The sequence below is a fragment of the Somniosus microcephalus genome, chromosome 27 (assembly GCF_052327205.1).
Source record: "Somniosus microcephalus isolate GS21.2 chromosome 27, FLI_Smic_1.0, whole genome shotgun sequence".
NCBI classification, from domain to species: domain Eukaryota; kingdom Metazoa; phylum Chordata; class Chondrichthyes; order Squaliformes; family Somniosidae; genus Somniosus; species Somniosus microcephalus.
In genome coordinates, this window is record NC_141013.1 from 841,914 (window position 1) to 869,821 (window position 27,908).

A 27,908-nucleotide genomic window follows, 5' to 3' on the forward strand; every position below is an offset into this window, starting at 1 on the left:
CTGGTCACCTGCGGTCCTGGTCTCCTGCGGTCCTGGTCACCTCCGGACCTGGTCACCTCCGGACCTGGTCACCTGCGCTCCTGGTCACCTGCGGTCCTGGTCACCTGCGGTCCTGGTCACCTGCGGTCCTGGTCTCCTGCGGTCCTGGTCACCTCCGGACCTGGTCACCTCCGGACCTGGTCACCTGCGGTCCTGGTCACCTGCGGTCCTGGTCTCCTGCGGTCCTGGTCACCTGCGGTCCTGGTCACCTGCGGCCCTGGTCTCCTGCGGCCCTGGTCACCTGCGGTCCTGGTCTCCTGCGGTCCTGGTCACCTGCGGTCCTGGTCTCCTGCGGTCCTGGTCACCTGCGGTCCTGGTCTCCTCCGGACCTGGTCTCCTGCGGTCCTGGTCTCCTGCGGTCTTGGTCACCTCCGAACCTGGTCACCTCCGGACCTGGTCACCTGCGGTCCTGGTCACCTGCGGTCCTGGTCTCCTCCGGACCTGGTCACCTGCGGTCCTGGTCTCCTGCGGTCCTGGTCTCCTGCGGTCCTGGTCACCTGCGGTCCTGGTCACCTGCGGTCCTGGTCTCCTCCGGACCTGGTCACCTGCGGTCCTGGTCTCCTCCGGACCTGGTCACCTGCGGTCCTGGTCTCCTGCGGTCCTGGTCTCCTGCGGTCCTGGTCAACAAAAAAAAAGCGTGGTTCTGTTTCTGATGGCTGCACTTCGCCCCCCGCGCCCATGTTTCACGATGCGCGTGCTTGTTCTCAATCACAACCAAATAGTATTTCCCAGACTGACCAATCGCCTCTCTTCTGGAGATCATTGCCTGTACTGCCCATTTCTACCTCCTCCCCAGGATACCCATAAGAACATAACAAATAAGAGCAGGAGTCGGCCATACGGCCCCTCGAGCCTACTCCGCCATTCAATAAGATCATGGCTGATCATCGACCTCAACTCCACTTTCCCGCCCGATCTCCATATCCCTTGATTTCCCAGAGTCCAAAAATCTATCGATCTCAGCCTTGAATATACTCAAAGACTCAGCATTCACAGCCCTCTGGGGCAGAGAATTCCTAAGATTCACAACCCTCTGAGTGAAGAAATTCCTCCTCATCCCAGACTTAAATGGCCTACCTCTTATCCTGAGACTCTGCCACCTAGTTCTAGACTCTCCTGCCAGGGGAAACAACCTCTCAGCATCTACCCTGTCAATCCCCTTCAGAATCTTGTATGTTTCAGTGTGATCACCTCTCATTCTTCTAAACTCCAGAGAGTATAGGCCCATTCTACACAATCTCTCATCATAGGACAGCCCTCTCATCCCATTGGGACAGTTCTGGTAGATTGATTCCTTCAGCTTGCTCCTGTACCACCCGATTAATTTTGTCTTATCTCCAGGTTTGCCTATCCCTCTTCGTTCAGTCTCTACCCACCTACATCAGTGACTCGACTGACACTTTAACTATTTCAAATTCTCTGGCCACAATCTCCGTCTGACCCAGGTACAGAACTGAAAATGGATCCCCTGGGATGACTGCTTGGTACGAAGGAGCATTCATCTCCAACACCCAAATTAGCCACATGTTGTTCTTCAATGATAAGGCTGAATGTAATATTAATCTGCATCCTGTTAAGAATAATTCAAAGAGCCACTCGTATTTTGATAATTCTCAATGAAGACACTCCACACATTAGTCCACACAAGGCTTTGAAATTCATGATCAATAACAAATCATTTACTGGGCAAGAAATTATACAGGAACTATTATTCACTCAGTACAAAATTCATATAATCAGAGAATACATGTAATAAAGTTCTTTATTTAACAAGCTGTGACCAGAAACTGACCAGGTCGATGGTTTCCCCAATCTGGGAGGCACCAGAGGTTATTGCAGCCTGACTTTAGCTCCTCGTGCCAAGGACACACACTCAACTAGGATAGAACTCAAACTATTCAACACTCACACAACACGGGGCCAACAGACTCTGCACACCGCCAGTCAAAGGATGTCCCCTCTGGCAAAGCAAGGTTTCACTGGAGTATCAGCCTAGACGAGGTGCTCACTCTGCCAGCGCATTTCACACTTCATCTAGAGCCATTGTCTGTTTCTTTACCTGTCCTATTACTATCTCGTCTCACCTTGAATATCTCTTAATGTCTCTCTTTCATCCCCTCCCCCATTTCCCAGCCTCCAAACTGCCTTTTAATCGGTTTCATTTCCTGCCTTTTTTTCTCAGTTCTGACGAAGGGTTTCGACCTGAAACGTTGACTCTGTTTCTCTCTCCACGGATGTTGCCGGGCCTGCTGAGTTTTTCCAGCGTTTTCTGTTGCTCAAGGCACAGAGTCTGGCTGAGGGTCAGAGCTGAGTCTAGGTGTCACGTGTGGTGGGCACGGTGCCCTTCGTCCTCTTCCCTTTCGCCCTCGCCCCCTTCGCCTTTCGCCCTCGCCCCCTTCGCCTTTCGCCCTCGCCCCCTTCGCCCTCGCCCCCTTCGCCTTTCGCCCTCGCCCCCTTCGCCCTCTTCCCTTTCGCCCTCGCCCCCTTCGCCCTCTTCCCTTTCGCCCTCGCCCCTTTCGCCTTTCGCCCTCGCCCCCTTCGCCCTTGCCCCTTTCGCCCTCGCTCCCTTCGCCCTCTTCCCTTTCGCCCTCGCCCCCTTCGCCCTCGCCCCTTTCGCCCTCGCCCCCTTCGCCCTTGCCCCCTTCACCCCACCACTGGCTGCTGGACCTTCCCTGCCTTGGAATTTCCTCCCTAAACCCCCTCATCTCCTCTCACACCCTCCTCTATAGAATTACACAGATTGACTCCGGCCAAGCTTCTAGCCTTCATTGCCCCGCCCACCCGTCATATTTAAAAAGCAGCGGGTGAAAGTTCACAAATCCCCGGGACTGGCGGGGAGTGGGCGGGGTTATGGCGGAGAGTGGGCGGAGTTTGGGGCGGGGTTATGGCCATGTTGGGGCGGTGCGGCTTCCCGCAGTTTCGCCTCAACAAGTTTGCAGCCGAGCGGGAGCGACGCTTCGGGCCGGGGAGGTGAGCTGAGGCTTTCGGCCTCTTTCAGCAGAATCTTCTCCAGATGGCCGTTAGTGACCGGACTGGCAAACTCCGCCCGGGAACCGCCGCCAACTTCCTGTCGGTTCCCTGACCCCAACCCCTGACCCCCCCCTCCCTGCCTGACCCCAACCCCTGACCTCCCCTCCCTGCCTGACCCCAACCCCTGACCTCCCCTCCCTGCCTGACCCCAACCCCTGACCTCCCCTCCCTGCCTGACCCCAACCCCTGACCTCCCCTCCCTGCCTGACCCCAGCCTCTGCAGGTGTCCAGTCTGACCTGCAGTTTCTACTCTGGGCTTCCCTCCACCCCGGGACCCCCAAACATCCCCCGGGTCCCCCAAACATCCCCTGGGTCCCCCGAGACCCCCAAACATCCCCTGGGACCCCCAAACATCCCCTGGGTCCCCCGAGACCCCCAAACATCCCCCGGGACCCCCAAACATCCCCTGGGTCCCACGAGACCCCCAAACATCCCCTGGGTCCCACAAGACCCCCAAACATCCCCCGGGACCCCCAAACATAACCTGGGACCCCCCAGGACCCCCAAACAATCCCCGGGACCCCCAAACATCACCTGGGACGACAACAACTTGCAGGTGAGGCAGGTTTTGAGGAGGAGGGCGAGGCGGAGAGGTTTCAGGAGAGAATTCCAGAGCTTAGGGCCTTCACAGCTGACGGCACGGCACCAATGGTGGGCGAAGGAAATTGGGAGGCTTTTGAGCTGGAGGAGGTTACAGAGATGGGGAGGGGCACGGCCATGGAGGGATTCGAACACAAGGATGAGAATTTTAATGTTGAGGTGTTGGATCTGAAGCCAATGTAGGTCAGCGAGCACAGGGGTGATGGGCAAGGGAGTGTGATCAGAAAGGAGCAGAGTTTTCAATAAGTTGAATTTTACAGAGTGTGTAGGACGGGAGTGTTCGAATAGTCGAGTCTTTGCGCTTTAAGCCGCCCCTCCCACTGTCTCCTTTGGCTTGGTATCCACTTTTGTCTGATTATACCTTTGGGATGTTTACATTGAAAGTGCTCCAGAAATACAGGTTCACAGTGAAACTTGGTGATTTGTATTCTTAATTCAACAGCATAGGAGCGTAACCATAATTAACAACTGAATCCGTTAACTATGGGAGTAAATCAGTGAGTGACATCAGACAGACTATCTCATTATTTTAGATGTCAGTCTCTTCGGGACAACTGTCTGCCTTGCCTCTGCTAACTGATTATTTTGTTAATTATATTTGTCATTGACCTGGTTTGAACTGAATATAAACACAGCTGACTGTTCTGTACGGATTGTATGAATGTGTTTGTCTTGGTCAGTGTGCCAGTATTGTAGCACCTCACCGGGGACGAGGAGAGGGGATTGTAGCACCTCACCAGGGACGAGGAGAGGGGTCTGGCTGTGGAGAGATGGTTGTGCCTGCTCAAGGCTTTCATTAAACACCCTTCCATTTCCTCTTTCACTCCCTGTTCTTGCCCTCTCTTCACATGCAGCCTGGACCAGCATAATCCACCGATTGAGAGTTAAAGTTTGACATAATTAAAAATCTTAGTCAAACCAAAATGTTTGCTTTAAAAGAAAAATTCCTTGCGAAGTCATTATTTTTCTGGTGCTCCTGAAATAAAATATAATGTCCGTTCACGGGGCTTTAAGCCTCATCAGTTATAATATTGCAACATGTTACTTTGATTACTGAGCTGTAATCTGTCTTTTAGCTGAAATTGTGCAACACAATGCCAGCAGGAAGTTTGCAGTGGGCGGGGGGGGTGTATTTTCAGCAATAAAGGTGAGGTGCAGGCAGGAGTTGGCACTGCAAATAGTGAGGCCTTTCCCACATGTGCCTCAGCTTTTTAGGTGCTTTGTTTTTTTGTCATTGGATCAAATTGTTGGACAGGTTGGAATCGTCAGTTCCCGTCTGTGGAATCCTGTTCGTCCCATCTGTTGATTGAAGCAGTAAAGTGGCTGCATGATCAGAGATCACTGGCATAAGGGGTCAGTCTCCCTCGCAGTGGAGGCTGGCTTCTATCATTGCTGTTGCACGATTGCCCTGTTTGTGGAACATTCACATCAGTTCTTTTCCAAATTCAGGATCCATCGACTTTGTCAAGAGCAGTTTCAGTCTAAGGCTCTGGACATGATTCAGAGCTTGACTGAAGATTCTAAACAGGAACATTTCCAAGCTAACTTCTGGAAAATGAAGAACTCTATTTCTTTTCTGTCAGTCTCTTTGGATTTCCCTAACTTAAATGTGAATTGCATCTGAATCCAAAGAGACTGACAGAAAAGAAATAGAGTCTCGGAGGGACAAGAGTGAGGAAAGCTGAGACTGGCCAGAACAATTTCCAGGGTGATTCGCTTCGGCCCTCCTCCCTGGATCTCTCTCCAAACTCCCCCCTCTCTCACCACCTTTAAAACCTATTTGTAACCTTTTCAGAACCCATCTTTTGATCGGGTTTTTGGTCACCTCTCTCGCCGTGGTTTGATGTTCATTCCTTCATTCCTTTTATCTATTTCCCCCACCTCTGTCCTGCACCGTGGGACCGTTTCTACATTAAAGGCGCTATGTAAATGCAAGTCATTGGGCAAAATAGGAGCTTTACTGCTCATCTGGCTGTTCTCCACCTTATCCGGGGGTATATGATGCCCTTGGTCTAAAACTGTTCCAGTTGTCAACACCTCAGAAAATGCAACGTTTCAAATATCTACATCAATGTGTCTAATATTTTTAATAATCCCAATAATTGGGCTGTGGGCTGTCCTGTTAATGTGTTGCCCTTCCAGGGGCTCGCTCTCATTTATTCACTGCCTGGTGCAGATCCATAGAGGAGTGAGCCGACACCCTGGAATAATGGGCAGCACACCGATATTGGGCCTGCGGAGTATGGGGGCTTCCCCCTCTCTGGAATGCAGGTTAAAAGTTAGGAGATTGGTTCGATTATGATTCCCTTTCCTGTAAAGCTTGAATACACTCCTGCTGACACTGGGAGCTGCAGGATGTGCCGAGCCCTCTGTGTGTGACTGTAGTTGGTAGAAATAATAAGACTGGGATGGAAGTGTGACCATTGCAGTGGGAACAGTGCAGGATTTGAAAGTGGAGTGGGCCGACACAATCAGGAGCATCAGCGCCAGGAACATCGGTTGCGGGAGGTGGTGACAGACACACTGCTGTCTCACTTTCTTGCCTCGCTTTTTAACTGATGGTTTTCAAACATTTCTGTATGGGAGACCCTTGTGAACAGTGATGCGCTTTGAGACCTCTACTCCCGGGTTCCCCTGTCCAAACTTTCAAATTAATGGTAGGTGTCCCAAAGAAAGTTGTGCTATCATTGCTGAACATGTTTTTAATTATTATACCGCCACGGAAGTAATATGCTGGGAGTCAACGAATGCTGAAAAATGACAGAATTCTGGCGATAGCTCGTACAACAACAACAGCTTGCATTTATGTAGCGCCTTTTAATGTAGTAAAACGTCCCAAGACGCTTCACAGGAGCGTTGCTGCAGGCAGACAGAATCTGCTGACTTTGTGGAGCCCTGTGTTCTGCGGAGACTAGTTTGGAGCTGTTCATCTGTCAGTTTCTCTGCTGTCTTTGTGTGGACTGATCACTGCTGTGTACGTGCCTTGTACCACCTGTGGTAGATTGTATGAAGGCTAAAGTGGACACACAATGAACCACCTTGTGCTAAAAATGTGTCGTTGGGCTCTTTGTTACTCCTACCCTGGGTTTGTGCCGTGGGACACTCGCTGGATTATCGGTAAAGCACTGGTCGTGTGCAGAATATGCTAGAAATACACAGAGGGAAAGGAACCAGTTGAAAGGTGGGTTTCTAGTGTCATAATTGGAGAGCTGACAGTTACTCTAAAAGTCTTAATCTTTTTTTCACCTTGAGAAAATTTAAAGTTAAGACATTTCTAACATTTGCAGTTTTTCCTTTTACTGTCAGTGCAAATCCTATTTCTGTTGCTCAGTGTGGGTCGGGTATAGGAGGATGGTGGGGGGGGTTCTGTTGCTCGGTGTGGGTCGGGTATAGGAGGATGGTGGGGGGGGTTCTGTTGCTCAGTGTGGGTCGGGTATAGGAGGATGGTGAGATGGTTCTGTTGCTCAGTGTGGGTCGGGTATAGGAGGATGGTGGGGGGGGTTCTGTTGCTCAGTGTGGGTCGGGTATAGGAGGATGGTGGGGGGGGTTCTGTTGCTCAGTGTGGGTCGGGTATAGGAGGATGGTGAGATGGTTCTGTTGCTCGGTGTGGGTCGGGTATAGGAGGATGGTGGGGTGGTTCTGTTGCTCGGTGTGGGTCGGGTATAGGAGGATGGTAGGGGGGGTTCTGTTGCTCGGTGTGGGTCGGGTATAGGAGGATGGTGGGGGGGTTCTGTTGCTCAGTGTGGGTCGGGTATAGGAGGATGGTGGGGTGGTTCTGTTGCTCAGTGTGGGTCGGGTATAGGAGGATGGTGGGGGGGGTTCTGTTGCTCAGTGTGGGTCGGGTATAGGAGGATGGTGGGGGGGTTCTGTTGCTCAGTGTGGGTCGGGTATAGGAGGATGGTGAGGGGGTTCTGTTGCTCGGTGTGGGTCGGGTATAGGAGGATGGTGGGGGGGTTCTGTTGCTCAGTGTGGGTCGGGTATAGGAGGATGGTGGGGTGGTTCTGTTGCTCGGTGTGGGTCGGGTATAGGAGGATGGTGGGGGGGTTCTGTTGCTCAGTGTGGGTCGGGTATAGGAGGATGGTGGGGTGGTTCTGTTGCTCGGTGTGGGTCGGGTATAGGAGGATGGTGGGGTGGTTCTGTTGCTCGGTGTGGGTCGGGTATAGGAGGATGGTGGGGGGGTTCTGTTGCTCGGTGTGGGTCGGGTATAGGAGGATGGTGGGGTGGTTCTGTTGCTCGGTGTGGGTCGGGTATAGGAGGATGGTGGGGGGGTTCTGTTGCTCGGTGTGGGTTGGGTATAGGAGGATGGTGGGGGGGTTCTGTTGCTCGGTGTGGGTTGGGTATAGGAGGATGGTGGGGGGGTTCTGTTGCTCAGTGTGGGTCGGGTATAGGAGGATGGTGGGGGGGTTCTGTTGCTCAGTGTGGGTCGGGTATAGGAGGATGGTGGGGGGGTTCTGTTGCTCGGTGTGGGTCGGGTATAGGAGGATGGTGGGGGGGTTCTGTTGCTCAGTGTGGGTCGGGTATAGGAGGATGGTGGGGGGGGTTCTGTTGCTCGGTGTGGGTCGGGTATAGGAGGATGGTGGGGTGGTTCTGTTGCTCGGTGTGGGTCGGGTATAGGAGGATGGTGGGGTGGTTCTGTTGCTCAGTGTGGGTCGGGTATAGGAGGATGGTGAGATGGTTCTGTTGCTCAGTGTGGGTCGGGTATAGGAGGATGGTGGGGGTGGTTCTGTTGCTCGGTGTGGGTCGGGTATAGGAGGATGGTGGGGTGGTTCTGTTGCTCGGTGTGGGTCGGGTATAGGAGGATGGTGGGGTGGTTCTGTTGCTCAGTGTGGGTCGGGTATAGGAGGATGGTGAGATGGTTCTGTTGCTCAGTGTGGGTCGGGTATAGGAGGATGGTGGGGGGGGTTCTGTTGCTCAGTGTGGGTTGGGTATAGGAGGATGGTGAGGGGGTTCTGTTGCTCAGTGTGGGTCGGGTATAGGAGGATGGTGGGGGGGTTCTGTTGCTCAGTGTGGGTCGGGTATAGGAGGATGGTGGGGGGGTTCTGTTGCTCAGTGTGGGTCGGGTATAGGAGGATGGTGGGGGGGTTCTGTTGCTCAGTGTGGGTCGGGTATAGGAGGATGGTGGGGGGGTTCTGTTGCTCAGTGTGGGTCGGGTATAGGAGGATGGTGGGGGGGGTTCTGTTGCTCAGTGTGGGTCGGGTATAGGAGGATGGTGGGGGGGGTTCTGTTGCTCGGTGTGGGTCGGGTATAGGAGGATGGTGGGGGGGTTCTGTTGCTCAGTGTGGGTCGGGTATAGGAGGATGGTGGGGGGGTTCTGTTGCTCGGTGTGGGTTGGGTACAGGAGGATGGTGGGGGGGGTTCTGTTGCTCGGTGTGGGTCGGGTATAGGAGGATGGTGAGGGGGTTCTGTTGCTCAGTGTGGGTCGGGTATAGGAGGATGGTGGGGGGGGTTCTGTTGCTTAGTGTGGGTCGGGTATAGGAGGATGGTGGGGGGGGTTCTGTTGCTCAGTGTGGGTCGGGTATCGGAGGATGGTGGGGGGGGTTCTGTTGCTCAGTGTGGGTCGGGTATAGGAGGATGGTGAGGGGGTTCTGTTGCTCAGTGTGGGTCGGGTATAGGAGGATGGTGGGGTGGTTCTGTTGCCCGGTGTGGGTCGGGTATAGGAGGATGGTGGGGTGGTTCTGTTGCTCAGTGTGGGTCGGGTATAGGAGGATGGTGAGATGGTTCTGTTGCTCAGTGTGGGTCGGGTATAGGAGGATGGTGGGGTGGTTCTGTTGCTCGGTGTGGGTCGGGTATAGGAGGATGGTGGGGGGGGTTCTGTTGCTCAGTGTGGGTCGGGTATAGGAGGATGGTGGGGTGGTTCTGTTGCTCGGTGTGGGGTGGGTTGGGTATAGGAGGATGGTGAGGGGGGTTCTGTTGCTCAGTGTGGGTTGGGTATAGGAGGATGGTGAGGGGGTTCTGTTGCTCAGTGTGGGTTGGGTATAGGAGGATGGTGGGGGGGTTCTGTTGCTCAGTGTGGGTTGGGTATAGGAGGATGGTGGGGGGGTTCTGTTGCTCAGTGTGGGTCGGGTATAGGAGGATGGTGGGGGGGTTCTGTTGCTCAGTGTGGGTTGGGTATAGGAGGATGGTGGGGGTGGTTCTGTTGCTCGGTGTGGGTTGGGTATAGGAGGATGGTGGGGGGGGGTTCTGTTGCTGTGTGTGGGTCGGGTATAGGAGGATGGTGGGGGGGTTCTGTTGCTCGGTGTGGGTTGGGTACAGGAGGATGGTGGGGGGGGTTCTGTTGCTCAGTGTGGGTCGGGTATAGGAGGATGGTGGGGGGGGTTCTGTTGCTGTGTGTGGGTCGGGTATAGGAGGATGGTGAGGGGGTTCTGTTGCTCGGTGTGGGTTGGGTATAGGAGGATGGTGGGGGGGTTCTGTTGCTGTGTGTGGGTCGGGTATAGGAGGATGGTGAGGGGGTTCTGTTGCTCGGTGTGGGTTGGGTATAGGAGGATGGTGGGGGGGTTCTGTTGCTCAGTGTGGGTCGGGTATAGGAGGATGGTGGGGTGGTTCTGTTGCTCAGTGTGGGTTGGGTATAGGAGGATGGTGGGGGGGTTCTGTTGCTCAGTGTGGGTTGGGTATAGGAGGATGGTGGGGGGGTTCTGTTGCTCGGTGTGGGTTGGGTACAGGAGGATGGTGAGGTGGTTCTGTTGCTCAGTGTGGGTCGGGTATAGGAGGATGGTGGGGGGGTTCTGTTGCTCGGTGTGGGTCGGGTATAGGAGGATGGTGGGGTGGTTCTGTTGTTCAGTGTGGGTCGGGTATAGGAGGATGGTGGGGGGGGTTCTGTTGCTCGGTGTGGGTTGGGTATAGGAGGATGGTGGGGGGGTTCTGTTGCTCGGTGTGGGTTGGGTATAGGAGGATGGTGGGGGTGGTTCTGTTGCTCAGTGTGGGTCGGGTATAGGAGGATGGTGGGGGGGTTCTGTTGCTCGGTGTGGGTCGGGTATAGGAGGATGGTGGGGGGGGGTTCTGTTGCTCAGTGTGGGTTGGGTATAGAAGGATGGTGGGGTGGTTCTGTTGCTCGGTGTGGGTCGGGAAAAGGAGGATGGTGGGGGGGGGTTCTGTTGCTCAGTGTGGGTTGGGTATAGGAGGATGGTGGGGGGGTTCTGTTGCTCGGTGTGGGTCGGGTATAGGAGGATGGTGGGGGGGTTCTGTTGCTCAGTGTGGGTTGGGTATAGGAGGATGGTGGGGGGGTTCTGTTGCTCAGTGTGGGTCGGGTATAGGAGGATGGTGGGGGGGTTCTGTTGCTTTGTGTGGGTCGGGTATAGGAGGATGGTGGGGGGGTTCTGTTGCTGTGTGTGGGTCGGGTATAGGAGGATGGTGGGGGGGGTTCTGTTGCTCAGTGTGGGTCGGGTATAGGAGGATGGTGGGGGGGTTCTGTTGCTCGGTGTGGGTTGGGTATAGGAGGATGGTGGGGGGGGTTCTGTTGCTCAGTGTGGGTCGGGTATAGGAGGATGGTGGGGTGGTTCTGTTGCTCAGTGTGGGTCGGGTATAGGAGGATGGTGGGGGGGTTCTGTTCCTCGGTGTGGGTCGGGTATAGGAGGATGGTGGGGGGGGTTCTGTTGCTCGGTGTGGGTCGGGTATAGGAGGATGGTGGGGGGGTTCTGTTGCTCAGTGTGGGTCGGGTATAGGAGGATGGTGGGGGGGTTCTGTTCAGTGTGGGTCGGGTATAGGAGGATGGTGGGGGGGGTTCTGTTGCTCAGTGTGGGTTGGGTATAGGAGGATGGTGGGGGGGGTTCTGTTGCTCAGTGTGGGTCGGGTATAGGAGGATGGTGGGGGGGTTCTGTTGCTCGGTGTGGGTCGGGTATAGGAGGATGGTGGGGGGGTTCTGTTGCTCGGTGTGGGTTGGGTACAGGAGGATGGTGGGGGGGTTCTGTTGCTCAGTGTGGGTCGGGTATAGGAGGATGGTGGGGGGGGTTCTGTTGCTCGGTGTGGGTTGGGTATAGGAGGATGGTGGGGGGGTTCTGTTGCTCAGTGTGGGTTGGGTATAGGAGGATGGTGGGGGGGTTCTGTTGCTCAGTGTGGGTCGGGTATAGGAGGATGGTGGGGTGGTTCTGTTGCTCAGTGTGGGTCGGGTATAGGAGGATGGTGGGGGGGGTTCTGTTGCTCGGTGTGGGTCGGGTATAGGAGGATGGTGGGGGGGGTTCTGTTGCTCAGTGTGGGTCGGGTATAGGAGGATGGTGGGGGGGTTCTGTTGCTCGGTGTGGGTCGGGTATAGGAGGATGGTGGGGGTGGTTCTGTTGCTCGGTGTGGGTTGGGTATAGGAGGATGGTGGGGGGGTTCTGTTGCTCGGTGTGGGTCGGGTATAGGAGGATGGTGGGGGGGTTCTGTTGCTCAGTGTGGGTTGGGTATAGGAGGATGGTGGGGGGGTTCTGTTGCTCAGTGTGGGTTGGGTATAGGAGGATGGTGGGGGGGTTCTGTTGCTCAGTGTGGGTCGGGTATAGGAGGATGGTGGGGGCGTTCTGTTGCTCGGTGTGGGTCGGGTATAGGAGGATGGTGGGGGGGTTCTGTTGCTCAGTGTGGGTTGGGTATAGGAGGATGGTGGGGGGGTTCTGTTGCTCAGTGTGGGTTGGGTATAGGAGGATGGTGGGGGGGGTTCTGTTGCTCGGTGTGGGTCAGGTATAGGAGGATGGTGGGGGTGGTTCTGTTGCTCGGTGTGGGTTGGGTATAGGAGGATGGTGGGGGGGTTCTGTTGCTCGGTGTGGGTTGGGTATAGGAGGATGGTGGGGGGGTTCTGTTGCTCAGTGTGGGTCGGGTATAGAAGGATGGTGGGGGGGGTTCTGTTGCTCGGTGTGGGTCGGGTATAGGAGGATGGTGAGGGGGTTCTGTTGCTCGGTGTGGGTCGGGTATAGAAGGATGGTGGGGGGGTTCTGTTGCTCGGTGTGGGTCGGGTATAGAAGGATGGTGGGGGGGTTCTGTTGCTCGGTGTGGGTCGGGTATAGGAGGATGGTGGGGGGGTTCTGTTGCTCAGTGTGGGTCGGGTATAGGAGGATGGTGGGGGGGGTTCTGTTGCTCGGTGTGGGTCGGGTATAGGAGGATGGTGAGGGGGTTCTGTTGCTCAGTGTGGGTTGGGTATAGGAGGATGGTGGGGGGGTTCTGTTGCTCAGTGTGGGTCGGGTATAGGAGGATGGTGGGGGGGTTCTGTTGCTCAGTGTGGGTCGGGTATAGGAGGATGGTGGGGGGGGTTCTGTTGCTCAGTGTGGGTTGGGTATAGGAGGATGGTGGGGGGGTTCTGTTGCTCAGTGTGGGTTGGGTATAGGAGGATGGTGGGGGGGGTTCTGTTGCTCAGTGTGGGTTGGGTATAGAAGGATGGTGGGGGGGTTCTGTTGCTCGGTGTGGGTTGGGTATAGGAGGATGGTGGGGGGGGTTCTGTTGCTCAGTGTGGGTTGGGTATAGGAGGATGGTGGGGGGGGTTCTGTTGCTCGGTGTGGGTTGGGTATAGGAGGATGGTGGGGGGGTTCTGTTGCTCAGTGTGGGTTGGGTATAGGAGGATGGTGAGGGGGTTCTGTTGCTCAGTGTGGGTTGGGTATAGGAGGATGGTGGGGGGGTTCTGTTGCTCGGTGTGGGTCGGGTATAGGAGGATGGTGAGGGGGTTCTGTTGCTCAGTGTGGGTTGGGTATAGGAGGATGGTGGGGGGGTTCTGTTGCTCAGTGTGGGTTGGGTATAGGAGGATGGTGGGGGGGGTTCTGTTGCTCGGTGTGGGTTGGGTATAGGAGGATGGTGGGGGGGTTCTGTTGCTCAGTGTGGGTCGGGTATAGGAGGATGGTGGGGGGGTTCTGTTGCTCGGTGTGGGTTGGGTATAGGAGGATGGTGGGGGGGTTCTGTTGCTCGGTGTGGGTTGGGTATAGGAGGATGGTGGGGGGGGTTCTGTTGCTCGGTGTGGGTCGGGTATAGGAGGATGGTGGGGGGGGTTCTGTTGCTCGGTGTGGGTCGGGTATAGGAGGATGGTGAGGGGGTTCTGTTGCTCGGTGTGGGTCGGGTATAGAAGGATGGTGGGGGGGTTCTGTTGCTCGGTGTGGGTTGGGTATAGGAGGATGGTGAGGGGGTTCTGTTGTTCAGTGTGGGTCGGGTACAGGAGGATGGTGGGGGGGTTCTGTTGCTCGGTGTGGGTCGGGTATAGGAGGATGGTGGGGTGGTTCTGTTGCTCGGTGTGGGTCGGGTATAGAAGGATGGTGGGGGGTTTCTGTTGTTCAGTGTGGGTCGGGTATAGGAGGATGGTGGGGTGGTTCTGTTGCTCGGTGTGGGTCGGGTATAGGAGGATGGTGGGGGGGTTCTGTTGCTCGGTGTGGGTCGGGTATAGGAGGATGGTGGGGTGGTTCTGTTGCTCGGTGTGGGTCGGGTATAGGAGGATGGTGAGGGGGTTCTGTTGCTCGGTGTGGGTTGGGTATAGAAGGATGGTGGGGTGGTTCTGTTGCTTGGTGTGGGTCGGGTATAGAAGGATGGTGGGGGGGTTCTGTTGCTCAGTGTGGGTCGGGTATAGGAGGATGGTGAGGGGGTTCTGTTGCTCGGTGTGGGTTGGGTATAGAAGGATGGTGGGGTGGTTCTGTTGCTCGGTGTGGGTCGGGTATAGGAGGATGGTGGGGGGGTTCTGTTGCTCGGTGTGGGTCGGGTATAGGAGGATGGTGGGGGGGTTCTGTTGCTCGGTGTGGGTTGGGTATAGGAGGATGGTGGGGGTGGTTCTGTTGCTCGGTGTGGGTTGGGTATAGGAGGATGGTGGGGGTGGTTCTGTTGCTCAGTGTGGGTCGGCTGTTGTCTTCAGATTCAACAGTTCATCTCGATTTGTGTCATAATCACAGTTAAAGCTCTCAATGTCAGTCTGTGGCTAGATTCTGATTTGTTACATTTGAAATGAGCTGTTGCAGGTTTTGATCAAATTAATAATATCCATGTGGACATCACATGAGCGCAAAACATTTTATTGCTCTCCAAAAAGAGAGGAAAAAATAATCTGTCAAAAATAAATCACTGCCCCTGGGTATTCCTTTCCTTCACCGACCGCAAGCAGCTGATGAGAACCCAGATTCCCCCTTCGGGTAAAGGAGGTGAGAGTTCGCTCTCGTGCTCCGACTATTGGAGGGGATGTTTGTGAGATGGCATCCTATTGATTGTTACCAAGTATATTCGCTTAGCTCATTTGGTAATAATCCTGCTTCTAAGTCACACGGTTATGGTTTGAGCTGCGTACCCGGAGTTTGAGCTTCTAATCTGACTGACATTCCACATTCATTGCCACCTATATCATCCTTCAGAGGAGATGTTAAACCAAAGCCTGTTCAAGTGCACGCTCCAGATCCGTGGCACTTTTTGTGGACAAGTCGGGATTCTGTCGAATGTGATGGTCAACATTTCTCCCTCGGCCAATACCCCCCAAAACAGACTGCTGGTCATCCATCTTGTGGCTGTGTGCGGGATGTTGCTGTGCGCAAACTGCTTCTACATAACAAAGTAATTAATTGTATTTAAAGTACTTTTGGGCATTTCTGAAAGATATAACGCACTGTACAAATCTCTCCCAAGGCCTTGGGCTGAACTGGGTAAGAATGAATATTCCTACCAAATGGAATAAACTTCATAATTAACTGGCACCTGGTCGTGTTGCTGATGTGCATTGATGCAAAAGGCCTATTCTCAGTACTAAAGAAAACTGGGTTTGTGCACTCATATTATTGGCCCTTCATGTTGGTGCAGCTACTGAGCTAATCCTAGAATCATGCAGAGCACAAGGAGGCCATTCGGCCCATCTTTGAAAGAGCTCTCCAATTAGTCCCACTCCCCTGCTCTGTCCCCGTAGCCCTGCAGATGTTTCCTTTTCAAGTATTTATCCAATTCCCTTGTGTTACCAGGCACTTAATTACTTTTTTGTTCTGTTTAGAATCGGTTGTGGGACTTCAGCAATGTTTTGAGGAGGATGTTACTGGGTATAACTGTTGCTCAGAAAGTGACTGTCTAACTGGAGTCACTCTGCGGCTCAGTGAGCTACACGATTCTTGGAAACACAGCATAACGTTGGCATAGGTCAGGTACCGGGAACCCATCTCCGGACTGGACCTGATACAAACCAGCCTCCAACACACTCGGTATACGAGTGGGACACCATACTTGTACAAGTCATGGCCTCGGCTGGACTGATCACTTGGTGCTCCTGTGTATTGTGAAGTCCGTTCACCTAAGGAATCTGTGTGGTAACCCCGACTAAAAGCCGACCTGAAGCAGAGACCACTTTGAATATCTCCCTCACCCCAGGATAGGTGCTTGGACACAATCCCAGTCAAATTTAACCTTAAGCAGCTGAATGATGTCCGATGTACAAATGGTGGCTGTGTAGAGTCTCTCAAAGATCCGTCAAATCTGTGCCAGTTGTGAATTGGAAAGTGATTCTCTCTCTGTGTCTCCCTCTCTCTGTCTCCCCTTCGCTCTCTGTATAATGTGGTCCTGATATTCTTATCCCAGAGACCAAGTAATAAAATTAGCATTTGTCTTCTAGCCTTGAAAATAAATCTCAATAGTTCGTCTTGCTTTCCATGGCTCAGCTTCCTGTTGATTGGAGATGGTACATTGTGTTAGTGTTCGTGTTCTGCCACTGTGCCTCACCGATAGGACAAGGGTTTCTTCCTGTGACTTCCTTTAGTGAATTCTGTCATTTGGCCAGGGGAGGACTAGGGGGAAAGAGGCAAAAATCATTCTTGTCAGAAGAGTAAATCACAAAGCAAGTCTTACTGGACTGCCTGTGTCCCAGCTTAAGTTGGGACCATGGACGAGTCATCTGCAGAATATAACGGGCAGCGTTGGGTTGGTATACTGGAGTTTCACTTGATTACCTTTTTCGAAGGTTTACCTGTGGATTGTTCATTCTCCTCTCAGGAGGTTGTGGGTGTCCTGATCAGTCAGATTGTACAAGGTCTGGTGGGGGGGTGGGGGCAGCACTTTACACCCTGTGTTCTTGGTTGGAGATTTACTACGTGCGAATTCTGTATAAGAAGAGTTTTGCTGCATTTCTGAATAAGATGTTTGATTGCAGGATCTCATTTCACCAGGATGGCTGCTCTTCAAGTCCGCCCAGTGCTGCAGAAACTTGGGCTCCAGGCCTTAAACACTGGTTTTAGGGAATTCCATATCTCGCCAAACTGTGCATCCAAAGATCACTATGAAATATTAGTGGTTGGAGGTGGAACTGGTGGAATCACCATGAGTGCCCGGATGAAGAGAAAAGTGGGTGCTGGAAATGTAGCCGTGATTGAGCCGAGCGAGGTAAGAGATTTATTTCCTGTTCATTCCTTTGTGTGTTTTCACCCTTCATGTTATCACTTTAGTGCATTTAGTTCAGTATCTCCCAGGGATAAATTTCCTAGAATGTCTGACGTGCTGTGTGACGGAGCAGTTTGCGATCCGTTGGCCATTCACAGAGTGACTGATCTTGGACGGTGTCCCCCGTTGGCAAGGTCTGAGTCGCTGCAAATACCCGCCCTGGCGACAGACTCGGGACAGCACGGTGACATTCAAACATTGGAATCTTTTATGTGGAGTCAGATTTTGACAAAGTGCTGATGGTGCTTGTCAATCAGCACATACCCAAAAAAATCATCACAAAACCCAATGACTGGCTTTTTGGGCCTTGCAAAAACCTCTTCAAAATGGAGCCAGACTCCAGGATTCCCATTTTATTCAAGGTATATGGCGGTGGGAATGACTGGCAGTTCTGTGAGCGTCTTTTGAATTCGCTTCATTCTTGTTAATCTTATAAAATTGTTCAACTTCCTTCTTTATCTTGGGTGAATTTACTTTAGTGACCCACAGCCCCCTCCCCCCACAAAACCACAGTCCCAGTGCAACATTGCTTGGATACTGTGGTGGGAGGCGGAGTGTAGAATCACACAACCTGTGTATGGAAGTATCAGTGGCCATTGATAACCAGAAAGCGAGATTCACCGCTCACCATAACATTGGATTAGTGGAGATGAGCCAAAGAAGCTGAAACCTGTCGCCCGGGGCCTGGAGCTGTGGTTGGATCCTGGCCAGTTTTGTGCAGTATAAACCCAGCATGGCCACTTCATTTCAATATTATAATGTGTTTAAATGTACGGAAACAAGGCACCGCCTAGTTCCCCATCCAGCTAGGGTGTAAAGGGAGCTCCAAGTGAATTGCCTTAAATTCATTGTTTTTGTGTTGTTTTAATTTTCCAGTATCTTGTTGGCTGTGTCTCTTTCAGAACCACTACTATCAGCCCATGTGGACGCTGGTGGGAGCTGGAGCTAAACCCTTACACAAGTCGAGGCGTTCAACAGCCAGTGTCATTCCTTCTGGAGTCACGTGGATCAAATCCAGAGTTCAGGAATTTGATCCAGACAAGAATCTTGTTCGTACTGATGATGGGAAAGAGGTGACTGTGTGTGCGCGGTGGTGGGGCCCTGGGTGCGGGCTGGGTGGTGGGGCCTGGGGGGCGGGCTGGGTGGCGGGGCCCTGGGGGTGGGGCCCAGGGAGAGGGCTGGGTGGCGGGGCCTGGGGGGGCGGGCCTGGGGGCGGGGCCCAGGGAGAGGGCTGGGTGGCGGGGCCCTGGGGGTGGGGCCCAGGGAGAGGGCTGGGGGGCGGGGCCTGGGGGGGCGGGCCCGGGGGGGCGGGGCCCTGGGTGCGGGCTGGGTGGCGGGGCCCTGGGGGGCGGGGCCCAGGGAGAGGGCTGGGTGGCGGGGCCCTGGGGGTGGGGCCCAGGGAGAGGGCTGGGGGCGGGTCTGGGGGACGGGGCCCTGGGGGCGGGGCCTGGGGGGCGGGGGCGGGCTGGGTGGCGGGGCCCTGGGTGTGGCCTGGGTGGCGGGGCCTGGGGGACGGGGCCCTGGGGGCGGGGCTGGGTGGCGGGGCCTGGGGGGCGGGCCCTGGGTGCGGGCTGGGTGGCGGGGCCCTGGGTGCGGGCTGGGTGGCGGTGCCCTGGGGGTGGGGCCCAGGGAGAGGGCTGGGTGGCGGGGCCTGGGGGGCGGGCTGGGGGACGGGGCCCTGGGGGACGGGGCCCTGGGGCAGTGGTTTGACTTTTTGCTGTTGGGAATCGGGAAGGTACAATCTATTAAATTAGAACAATTTTTCACATTTTATTTTAGGTCTCGTACAAATACCTGATTGTTGCTTTGGGATTGCAGCTCCAGTATGATAAGGTACTTGATATTTTACTCCAATCTATCCGGTGCTCGGGGTTTCCCATAAACATTCCCATGTGTGGCTATCCCAGGGGGCACTTTCAGGGTTCGAGCTGATACCGTAATGTCACAGCTTGTGTCAGATTACACTCCTCAACTGACCAGTGTAAACGGCTGTGAACAAACACCCCTTCTGATTGCTCCAAGGACTGTGTTGATATTGGCATCTGGGGGATTGGTGGCAGGTACGCCGGGGGAGGTGGAGGCGGAGGGATGGGAGCCCACAAGGAAAGTCTGGGATCCTGCTGCCCCGGGCCCCCCCCCCTTCCCACCCGTGAATTACTTGAGTGCCATTGGGCAGTCTCTGGGCCACCCGATCTTCAGCTGTCGCAGCCGCCCAGCTGCCTGTCTGCCTATTCCGGGTAGGCAGCTGGCCGGCCGGATGCCAACGAGTCTGGCCGTTAAAATTGGCCAGGTTGCCCGCTTGCCCAACTGGCTTCATGGCAGGGAGTTAAAGTTTCCCTCAAGAAGTGTGTCTTGAATTGATCCTGGTATTCCTGTTCGGTGTTTCTCCAGTGGGAGCATTGAGTGATGGGGAATGAAAACATGAACACAAAGTTCCCAGAAAAGACACTCATTACACTCGTAAGATTCTAGACAGTTCACTTTAATATTGAGAAGATTTGTTACTGTGTCCTTTACAGTCAGTCACACATTGCCCTGAAATACCAAATGAGTGTTCTGTTCCATTCTTCCCTCTGTACCAAATATCTTAGTGGCCCTGAAATCCACGTGGCAACTTGGACCAGATTTCTATTCATGAGGTCAGACTTGCAGCCGCTGATGCTCTGCACAACTGACCGTGCCTCGTTTGTGCTGTTGGCTCATTTAAATATTCATTATTGGTTCTCTAATGAAAATCCCATGTAAAACAGGAGGACTGTACTGGGGGAGCTTGTAAACGAGCGTGAAAATCTTCACCCGTGCGGGGGGCGAGAGGGTCACCATGGAGCTTCCTTCAGCTCCCAGCAATATTCTGCTTAACTATCTACACAGATTATCATTATTGTCGATTTCCAGGCCTCCTCAGTAATGGTCGCACCAGAAACACTCAGTTACAGTTGGACACTGAATCTCCATTCTTTCACGCATCCTGATTGGGGACAAGGGCCAAGAGGCATCTCCGAGTCCGTGGAAGTGTACGGAAGCCCCAGGCGCTGGGAGCCTGTGGCCGAGTCTCTGGTCTCCAGCCCATGGTCAGGTTGTAGCTCAGGGACACTGCAAGAAACTGTGGGGAGTGACGCAGTCCTCGCCACCACCACATGTCGTACTTACAAAAACACTGGCCCAGATTTTGGTGTGAGCGGTGAAGGAGTGGCTTTCGCCGGTCGCCTCACGTATAGTTGCCCAGAGACTTTTCGCGGGCTTGTCAGCGGAGACTTCCTGTCACTGGGTGTCTATTTCAATGCGGCGCCCGTGAGCAGGATAAGCAGCAGGGAAGGTCTCCAACCAATCAGATTGAAGAATCCTTACTGAGACACGCAGACTGCAAAGCAGGAAGTAAAAAACCAGGAAATATAATTTACATTTAAATCATTATACAGGAAATAGATTGTGACATATTCATGGGATTAAGGGAGAGAGATAAAAGAGAAAAATGATACAAAAACATTATTTTAATTTTAATTTTTTTAAAAACCTGCAACATTCATTTTCTTCTGAGGGAATGAGACCCCACACTTGTAAAATTAATTTTTCAGGGCCAGAGAGGTTGTTCAGCAGTAATTATCATTTATTATGCCGTTAAAAACTCCGTTACTCCTGATTGTACAAGCGCTAACTTTTCCATTCTGTCTTTAGAGCGAGAATAGTGGGTAATTAGCTTAGATTCACGCCATGACAGTGATTTCTGTGCAGATTCCATCGGCGAAGATTGCAGCCTGTGGAGGAGCAGGACATCACCTACAGCAACTTCCAGATTTCTGTGTTTAATTGCACATGTGCAGACACCAGAAGTTGCTGTCAGTTTACCAGTAATAACGATCAGTGCTGATGGCCTTGCCCTTTATTAGTAGAGCAAAATTTGGGCTAATATTTTTTTTTAAAGTTCAGTGTGTTTCTCCCACAATCACTCTCCCCCGCGTGCTCCCTTCTCTCCGGCGCTCCCTTCTCTAAGTAGATACTTCAAATGGAATTCAATCTGGTGAAGTGTGAGGTGATGCATTTTGGGAGGGCTAACAAGGCAAGGGAATACACTATAAATGGTAGGACACTGAAGTGCAGAAGATCAGAGGGACCTTGGAGTGCATGTCCACAGATCCCTGAAGGTAGCAGGACAGGTAGATAAGGTGGTTAAGAAGGCATACGGGATACTTGCCTTTATTAGCCAAGGCATAGAATATAAGAGCAGGGGGGTTATGCTTGAACTGTACAAAACACTAGTTAGGCCACAGCTAGAATACTGCGTGCAGTTCTGGTCACCACATTACAGGAAGGATGTGATTGCACTAGAGAGGGTACAGAGGAGATTTGCGAGGGTGTTGCCTGGGCTGGAGAATGTTAGCTACGAGGAAAGATTGGATAGACTGGGTTTGTTTTCTTTGGAACGGAGGAGGCTGAGGGGAGACCTTATTGAGGTGTATAAAATAATGAGGGGCCTAGATAGAGTGGATAGGAAGGACCTATTTCCCTTAGCAGAGGGGTCAATAACCAGGGAGCATAGATTTAAAGTAATTGGTCAGAGGTTTAAAGGGGATTTGAGGAGAAATATTTTCATCCAGAGGGTGTTAGGGGTCTGGGACTCACTGCCTGAAAGGGTGGTAGAGGCAGAAACCCTCACCACATTTAAAAAGTGCTTGGATATGTACTTGAAGTGCCAGAACCCACAGGGCTACGGACCAAGAGCTGGAAAGTGGGATTAGGCTGGATAGCTCTTTGTTGGCTGGCACGGACAAGATGGGCCGAATGGCCTCCTTCAGTGCTGTAAATTTATATGATTCACTATTTCTCCCACCTCTACACACTTCCTCTGTTGGTATTTAATTCAGTAAATTTGCACCAAATGTTACGAGCATCCTATTGGCCAGTCATCCCATGTGATTTGTTCATTGTGAATGTTTGGCCCATGAAGTCACAGGCCGAGTGGCCAATAGAATTGCAGCTTTGTGAGGTTGTCCCAATCTCTTGCTTCACACTCCAACACTCCGCTATCTGGGTGGTTCAGCTCCTGTGTCTGGAAGAGGCCCATTCAGCAGCTGCCACAGTCAAAACAGCAAGTAGGAGTGGGTGCTAGAGAGACACAGAGAAACAGTAAATGTGTAATCACTGACATTAGTCTAATCTAATCAGAAAATCTTTCCTGCAGCTTGAGCTGAAAACGCCTGAGAAATGTTTGTCCAAACAGCAAGCGGGCCGCTGGTACATTTGACGAGTTTGAAACTTATAAAATTCTGACAGGACTGGACAGACTAGATGCAAGAAGGATGTTCCCGATGGTCGGGGAGTCCAGAACCAGGGGTCACAGTCTAAGGATAAGGGGTAAGCCATTTAGGACAGGGATGAGGAGGAATTTCTTCACCCAGAGAGTGGTGAACCTGTGGAATTCTCTACCACAGAAGGCAGTAGAGGCCAATTCATTAAATATATTCAAGAAGGATGATCAGCCATGACCTCATTGAATGGCGGAGCAGGCTCGAGGGGCCGAATGGCCTACTCCTGCTCCAATCTTCTATGTTTCTATGAAGGTGTTTCCTGCACACAGCTCATGGTGTTTAACGGTGTTCAATAACAAGGAAGAGACCATCGATTCTAACCCATTTGCAGCAATTCCACACTGTCCTAATTGTCATCTTCACCCACCTTGACCTGACTTGAGTGAGTGACCCTCCAGAAACCGCGCAAAGGATCCTCATGTCGCCTCGTTCCCAAGTCACTGCCACACATTCACCGCCACCCCCGCCCCAATGAATTGAGTGATGAAGAACTGTCTGGGGATGTAAATCAATTCCGCTCCCTCTGCTGGTCACACAGCACTACATCCCTCATTGCTGGAGGTCACCTTACAATAATGGCCAAAAACAGTTTAAATTCGAGAACAAGAGGAGGGGGGAATAATCTTCTTCACACCCGACACCCGCAGTTACAGACGCCTTTTTTGAGACAAAGTTAAAACAGCTAGACTACACGGTGGACTCTGCACAGCACTGAGGGAGGGGCAGTCCTGAGGGAGGGGCAGTACTGAGGGAGCTCTCTGCTGCACTGCCGGAGGGGCAGTACTGAGGGAGCTCTCTGCTGCACTGCCGGAGGGGCAGTACTGAGGGAGCTCTCTGCTGCACTGCCGGAGGGGCAGTACTGAGGGAGCTCTCTGCTGCACTGCCGGAGGGGCAGTACTGAGGGAGCTCTCTGCTGCACTGCCGGAGGGGCAGTACTGAGGGAGCTCTCTGCTGCACTGCCGGAGGGGCAGTACTGAGGGAGCTGTCTGCTGCACTGAGGGAGGGGTAGTACTGAGGGAGCTCTCTGCTGCACTGCCAGAGGGGCAGTACTGAGGAAGCTCTCTGCTGCACTGAGGGAGGGGCAGTACTGAGGGAGCTCTCTGCTGCACTGCCGGATGGGCAGTACTGAGGGAGCGCTGCACTGCCGGATGGGCAGTACTGAGGGAGCGCTGCACTGCCGGAGAAGCAGTACTGAGGGAGTGCTGCACTTTTGGAGGTGACGTCTTGTGAAAGAATAAGCAATATATCTATTCAGAAAAATACACCATTCTATAAAAGAATTCTGACTTTATTAAAACATGACAAACTGGGCTTGAAAACCTGGAAGCCTCAACAATCTAAAGCTGTGAACAGCATACAGGCTATTGAGATAAGATAAGTTGTTGACACTGAATCAATAGCCTTATTGAAACAGGAGGTTGGAGGTTCCTGACGTCTGAGTCTTTGGAAAGAATACAATGGTATACCCTGTTAAGGTGTTTTAAAGTACACTTTGTAAACAAACACAGAAAATTAAGAAACATGCCTTCGTGGGAATGGCATAAAGTGGGGGAGGCACCAGCCGTCACATTGTTTTTGTGTTGAACTTGGAACACCTAGGAGACACAAGTCTGTGTTGCAATCAGCTTAGGTGACTTAAGAATTGCATAGAAGACCTTGGTAAGAATGACATCAAATAAATGCATTTGCTGTTACATTTGAACACCTAAAGGAGAGACACGAGTCTGCTTGCTACCAGCTGAACTGACTGTAAAAATAGCCGAGGTTAGTAGAAAAATTACTAGAGATAATTAGCTTACATCAGCAGAAAACTTCAAAGGAAATATCACTGAGAAAGGGTATAAAAATTGAACTTTCAATTGGGATGACCGATTCGCTGTGAAGGAGCAAAGTGGTTTCTGGAGGGTCACTCACTCAAGTCAGGTCAAGGTGGGTGAAGATGACAATTAGGACAGTGTGCCTCTGAAGCCTGAGAATCGCTTTGCCCCTTCACAGGAGTCTCAGGGATCAACGGTATTGTATTTGATTTTGGTGGATATCCTGGAATAAGACTAAAATTGTAAAAGCTTTTTGTATTTGGAACTGTTAATGTTGCGATTGAAATACTTACTGTAAATTACATGTCAGTTCTTTAATAAATTATATATTTTTAGAATTGTCTCACATAGTACTTCTGTATCAAACTCGCAAACTCAATCTCTGTACACTCTTTGGCAAGAAGTTGCAGAATTCTGGGGGAGTTTTCTGGACCATCATAATATCCGGAACGTTACAGTCTAGCTAAAATTATTAAAAGTGCTATCTGGAGGACAGTAACATTGTGGTAAACCACTGTTATACCTGCCTGTGTGGGTGTTTGTATTCCACTGTGTACATGTCTGTACATGCCTCGGCTGACTCCTCCCACGAGTCCAGGTATAAAGATGACTGCTCCACCGTCCCTCTGTATTCTGGACTGGTCGACCACTCGAGGCACACCTTCATTCTCTTGTTAATAAAAGCCTGTTAGTTACTCGCTTAACCTCAGTCTTTTGAGTAATTGATAGCGCATCAATTTTATTAACAAGATTTTTTTATAATGGAGAAGATCCTCACACCAGCATGCCTGGACTTAGACCATCGGGAGGCGGACGCATCCACCAAGTTTGCTCACTGGCTTAGGTGCTTTGAAAGATTCCTGATCGCCTCCGCTGCAACGGTCAAATCGGATGAGGACAAACTGGATGTCCTGACCTCCAAAGTGAACCACCGAGCGTACTCGGTCACCCAGGACGCGACCTCGTACACGGCTGCTCTCAAGCTCCTCAAGGACCAGTACACGCGCCCAGTGAACAAGGTGTACGCCAGGCACCTCCCGGGGAGTCATAAACAACAACCTGGGGAATCGACCGAGGAATACCTTCAGGCACTGCCGGTGCTTGGCCGGGCCTGTGGTTGTAAGGATGTAAAGGCCGCCGTGTACACAGAGGAACTTATCCGGGATGCTTTTGTAGCGGGCCACAGGTCCAATTACACCCGACAGCGACTGTTGGAGCAGAGTGACCTCGACCTCAACAAGGCCTCTGACCTCGCACTATCATTGGACGCAGCCTACCGGGGCATGGATGCCTACTCCTCTGCACCGTGGACGCCGCGGGGAACGACAGCCTGGGACACGGTAGGACCGTCTCATAGCGCCGTGCCACCCCAGCCACATCCCAGCAACGGCCCAACTACCGCAGCAGTGTCCCAAGGCCAGAAATGCTACTTCTGTGGCCAGGCCAAACACCCCAGAGCACGCTGCCCGGCGAAAAATGCGATCTGCTCGGGCTGCAGGAAGAAGGGACACTACGCCAGCGTCTGCAGGGCCAAAGCCACCCCGAACCCCAGCAGCGCCGCATGTGGGCCGTGCGGGCTGCCATCTTGGGCCTCCCCAGCCATGTGCGAACCACCGGAACAGCAGCCATTTTGGACGCCTCCAGCCACATGGGGATCATGGACGCCGCCACCTTGGACGCCAGCCGGGACGCAGCAGGCCCCCAACACCGCCTCATCTGATACCCACAGCGACACACCCGACCCCTATGCTGGCCTCCGTTACGCTGGACCAAGCGAGACCGCACCAACTGGCCCGGTCCACAATGGACATTAAGGTAAATGGTCATGAAACAACCTGCCTTTTTGACTCTGGGAGCACGGAGAGCTTCATCCACCCCGACACGGTGCGGTGTTGCTCTCTCCCAGTCCTGCCTGCGCAGTAGCGGATTTCTATGGCCTCCGAGTCCCAGTCGGCGGACATTGGCGGCTACTGCGTGGTGACACTCTTAGTAGACGGGACTGTGTACGATAATTTTAAACTTCTGGTCCTGCCCCACCTCTGCGTTGCCGTTCTACTGGGGTTAAATTTTCAGTGCCACCTTAAAAGTGTTACGATGGCGTACGGTGGACCCCTCCCCCCACTCACAGTCCGCAGCCAGCAGCTTCCAAATTGCCCGCCGCGCACCAGGTGCAACCTCGCCACACTGAGTCACCACCCCCCCACTGTTTGCTAACCTCACCCCCGACTGTAAGCCCATCGCCACAAAGAGCAGGCGATACAGTGCCGGGGACAGGGTTTTCATCAAAACTGAAGTGGAGCGGCTCCTGAAGGAGGGGATTATTGAGGGCAGCACCAGCCCCTGGCGAGCCCAGGTTGTGGTCATTAAGACCGGCGAGAAGCAGCGCCTGGTCATCAACTACAGCCAGACAATAAATCGCTACACCCTGCTGGACGCTTACCCACTCCCCCGCATAGCTGATATGGTCAACCAGATCGCGCAGTACCGCGTCTTCTCGACCATTGACCTGAAATCAGCGTACCACCAGCTCCCTATCCGCCCTGAGGACCGCCAGTATACTGCCTTTGAGGCAAACGGCCGCCTCTATCACTTCCTTAGGGTTCCCTTTGGCGTCACCAACGGGGTCTCTGTCTTCCAAAGGGAGATGGACCGGATGGTCGATCAAAATGCATTGCAGGCCACTTTCCCATATCTGGACAATGTGACCATCTGCGGCCATGACTTGCAGGACCATGACGCAAACCTCGAAAAATTCCTCTGCACCGCCCAACTCCTGAACCTGACATAAAACAAGGAGAAGTGCATATTCCGCACAACCCGCCTCGCCATCCTTGGCTGTGTTGTGGAACACGGAGTCATCGGTCCCGACCCCGACCGGATGCGTCCCCTTATGGAACTCCCACTGCCCCACTACCTCAAGGCCCTGAAGAGGTGCCTAGGGTTTTTCTCCTATTACGCCCAGTGGGTCCCCTACTATGCGGACAAGGCCCGTCCGCTGATCAAGTCCACCTCTTTTCCCTTGACGGCAGAGGCCCGCTTAGCCTTCCACCGTATCAAGGAAGACATTGCCAAAGCCACCATGCACGCAGTGGACGAATCCATCCCCTTCCAGGTGGAAAGCGACGCGTCCGACTTTGCCCTGGCCGCTACCCTTAATCAGGCGGGGAGACCCGTGGCCTTCTTTTCACGAACCCTCCAGGGCCCGGAGACCAGACACTCAGCTGTTGAGAAGGAGGCCCAGGCGATTGTGGAGGCTGTGCGTCATTGGAGGCACTACCTGGCCGGAAAACGATTTGCCCTGCTCACTGACCAGCGTTCAGTTGCTTTTATGTTTAACAACAAGCAGAGGGGCAAAATCAAAAACGACAAGATCTTGAGGTGGAGAATCGAACTTTCCACCTACAATTACGAGATCTTGTACTGGCCCGGGAAGCTCAATGAACCCCCGGGTGCTCTATCGCGTGGCACCTGCGCCAGCGCGCAGATCGATAGACTGCGGGCCCTCCACAATGACCTCTGCCACCCGGGGGTCACCAGGTTCTTCCACTTCATCAAGGCCTGCAACCTGCCTTACTCCATTGAGGAGGTCAGGACCATGACCAGGAACTGCCAAGTCTGCGCTGAGTGCAAACCGCACTTTTATGGACCAGACAGGGCTCACCTGATAAAAGCCACTCGCCCCTTCGAGCGCCTGAGCGTTGATTTTAAAGGGCCCCTCCCCTCCTCCGACCACAATGTGTACTTCCTCAACATCATTGATGAGTACTCCCGTTTCCCGTTCGCC

At 53.2% G+C, this 27,908-nt stretch overlaps 1 protein-coding gene across 5 annotated transcripts in view; it reads left to right on the forward strand.

The window, feature by feature from the left end:
* Positions 1 to 2,931: 2,931 nt before the first annotated feature.
* sqor (sulfide quinone oxidoreductase) overlaps positions 2,932 to 27,908 on the forward strand; it is a 100,742-nt gene continuing 75,765 nt past the window's right edge. The window contains exons 1-5 of one of the 5 annotated variants that reach the window (XM_085968279.1): positions 4,827 to 6,850; positions 14,946 to 15,141; positions 16,731 to 16,944; positions 17,904 to 18,074; positions 18,781 to 18,834. In XM_085968279.1, the coding sequence (XP_085824405.1) occupies positions 14,951 to 15,141; positions 16,731 to 16,944; positions 17,904 to 18,074; positions 18,781 to 18,834 (630 nt within the window). In that variant the 5' untranslated portion in view covers positions 4,827 to 6,850; positions 14,946 to 14,950. Of the gene's footprint in view, positions 3,010 to 4,826; positions 6,851 to 14,945; positions 15,142 to 16,714; positions 16,945 to 17,903; positions 18,075 to 18,780; positions 18,835 to 27,908 lie in introns of those variants that run through there. The other 4 variants (XM_085968281.1, XM_085968280.1, XM_085968282.1 and 1 more) reach the window with 4 other exon arrangements.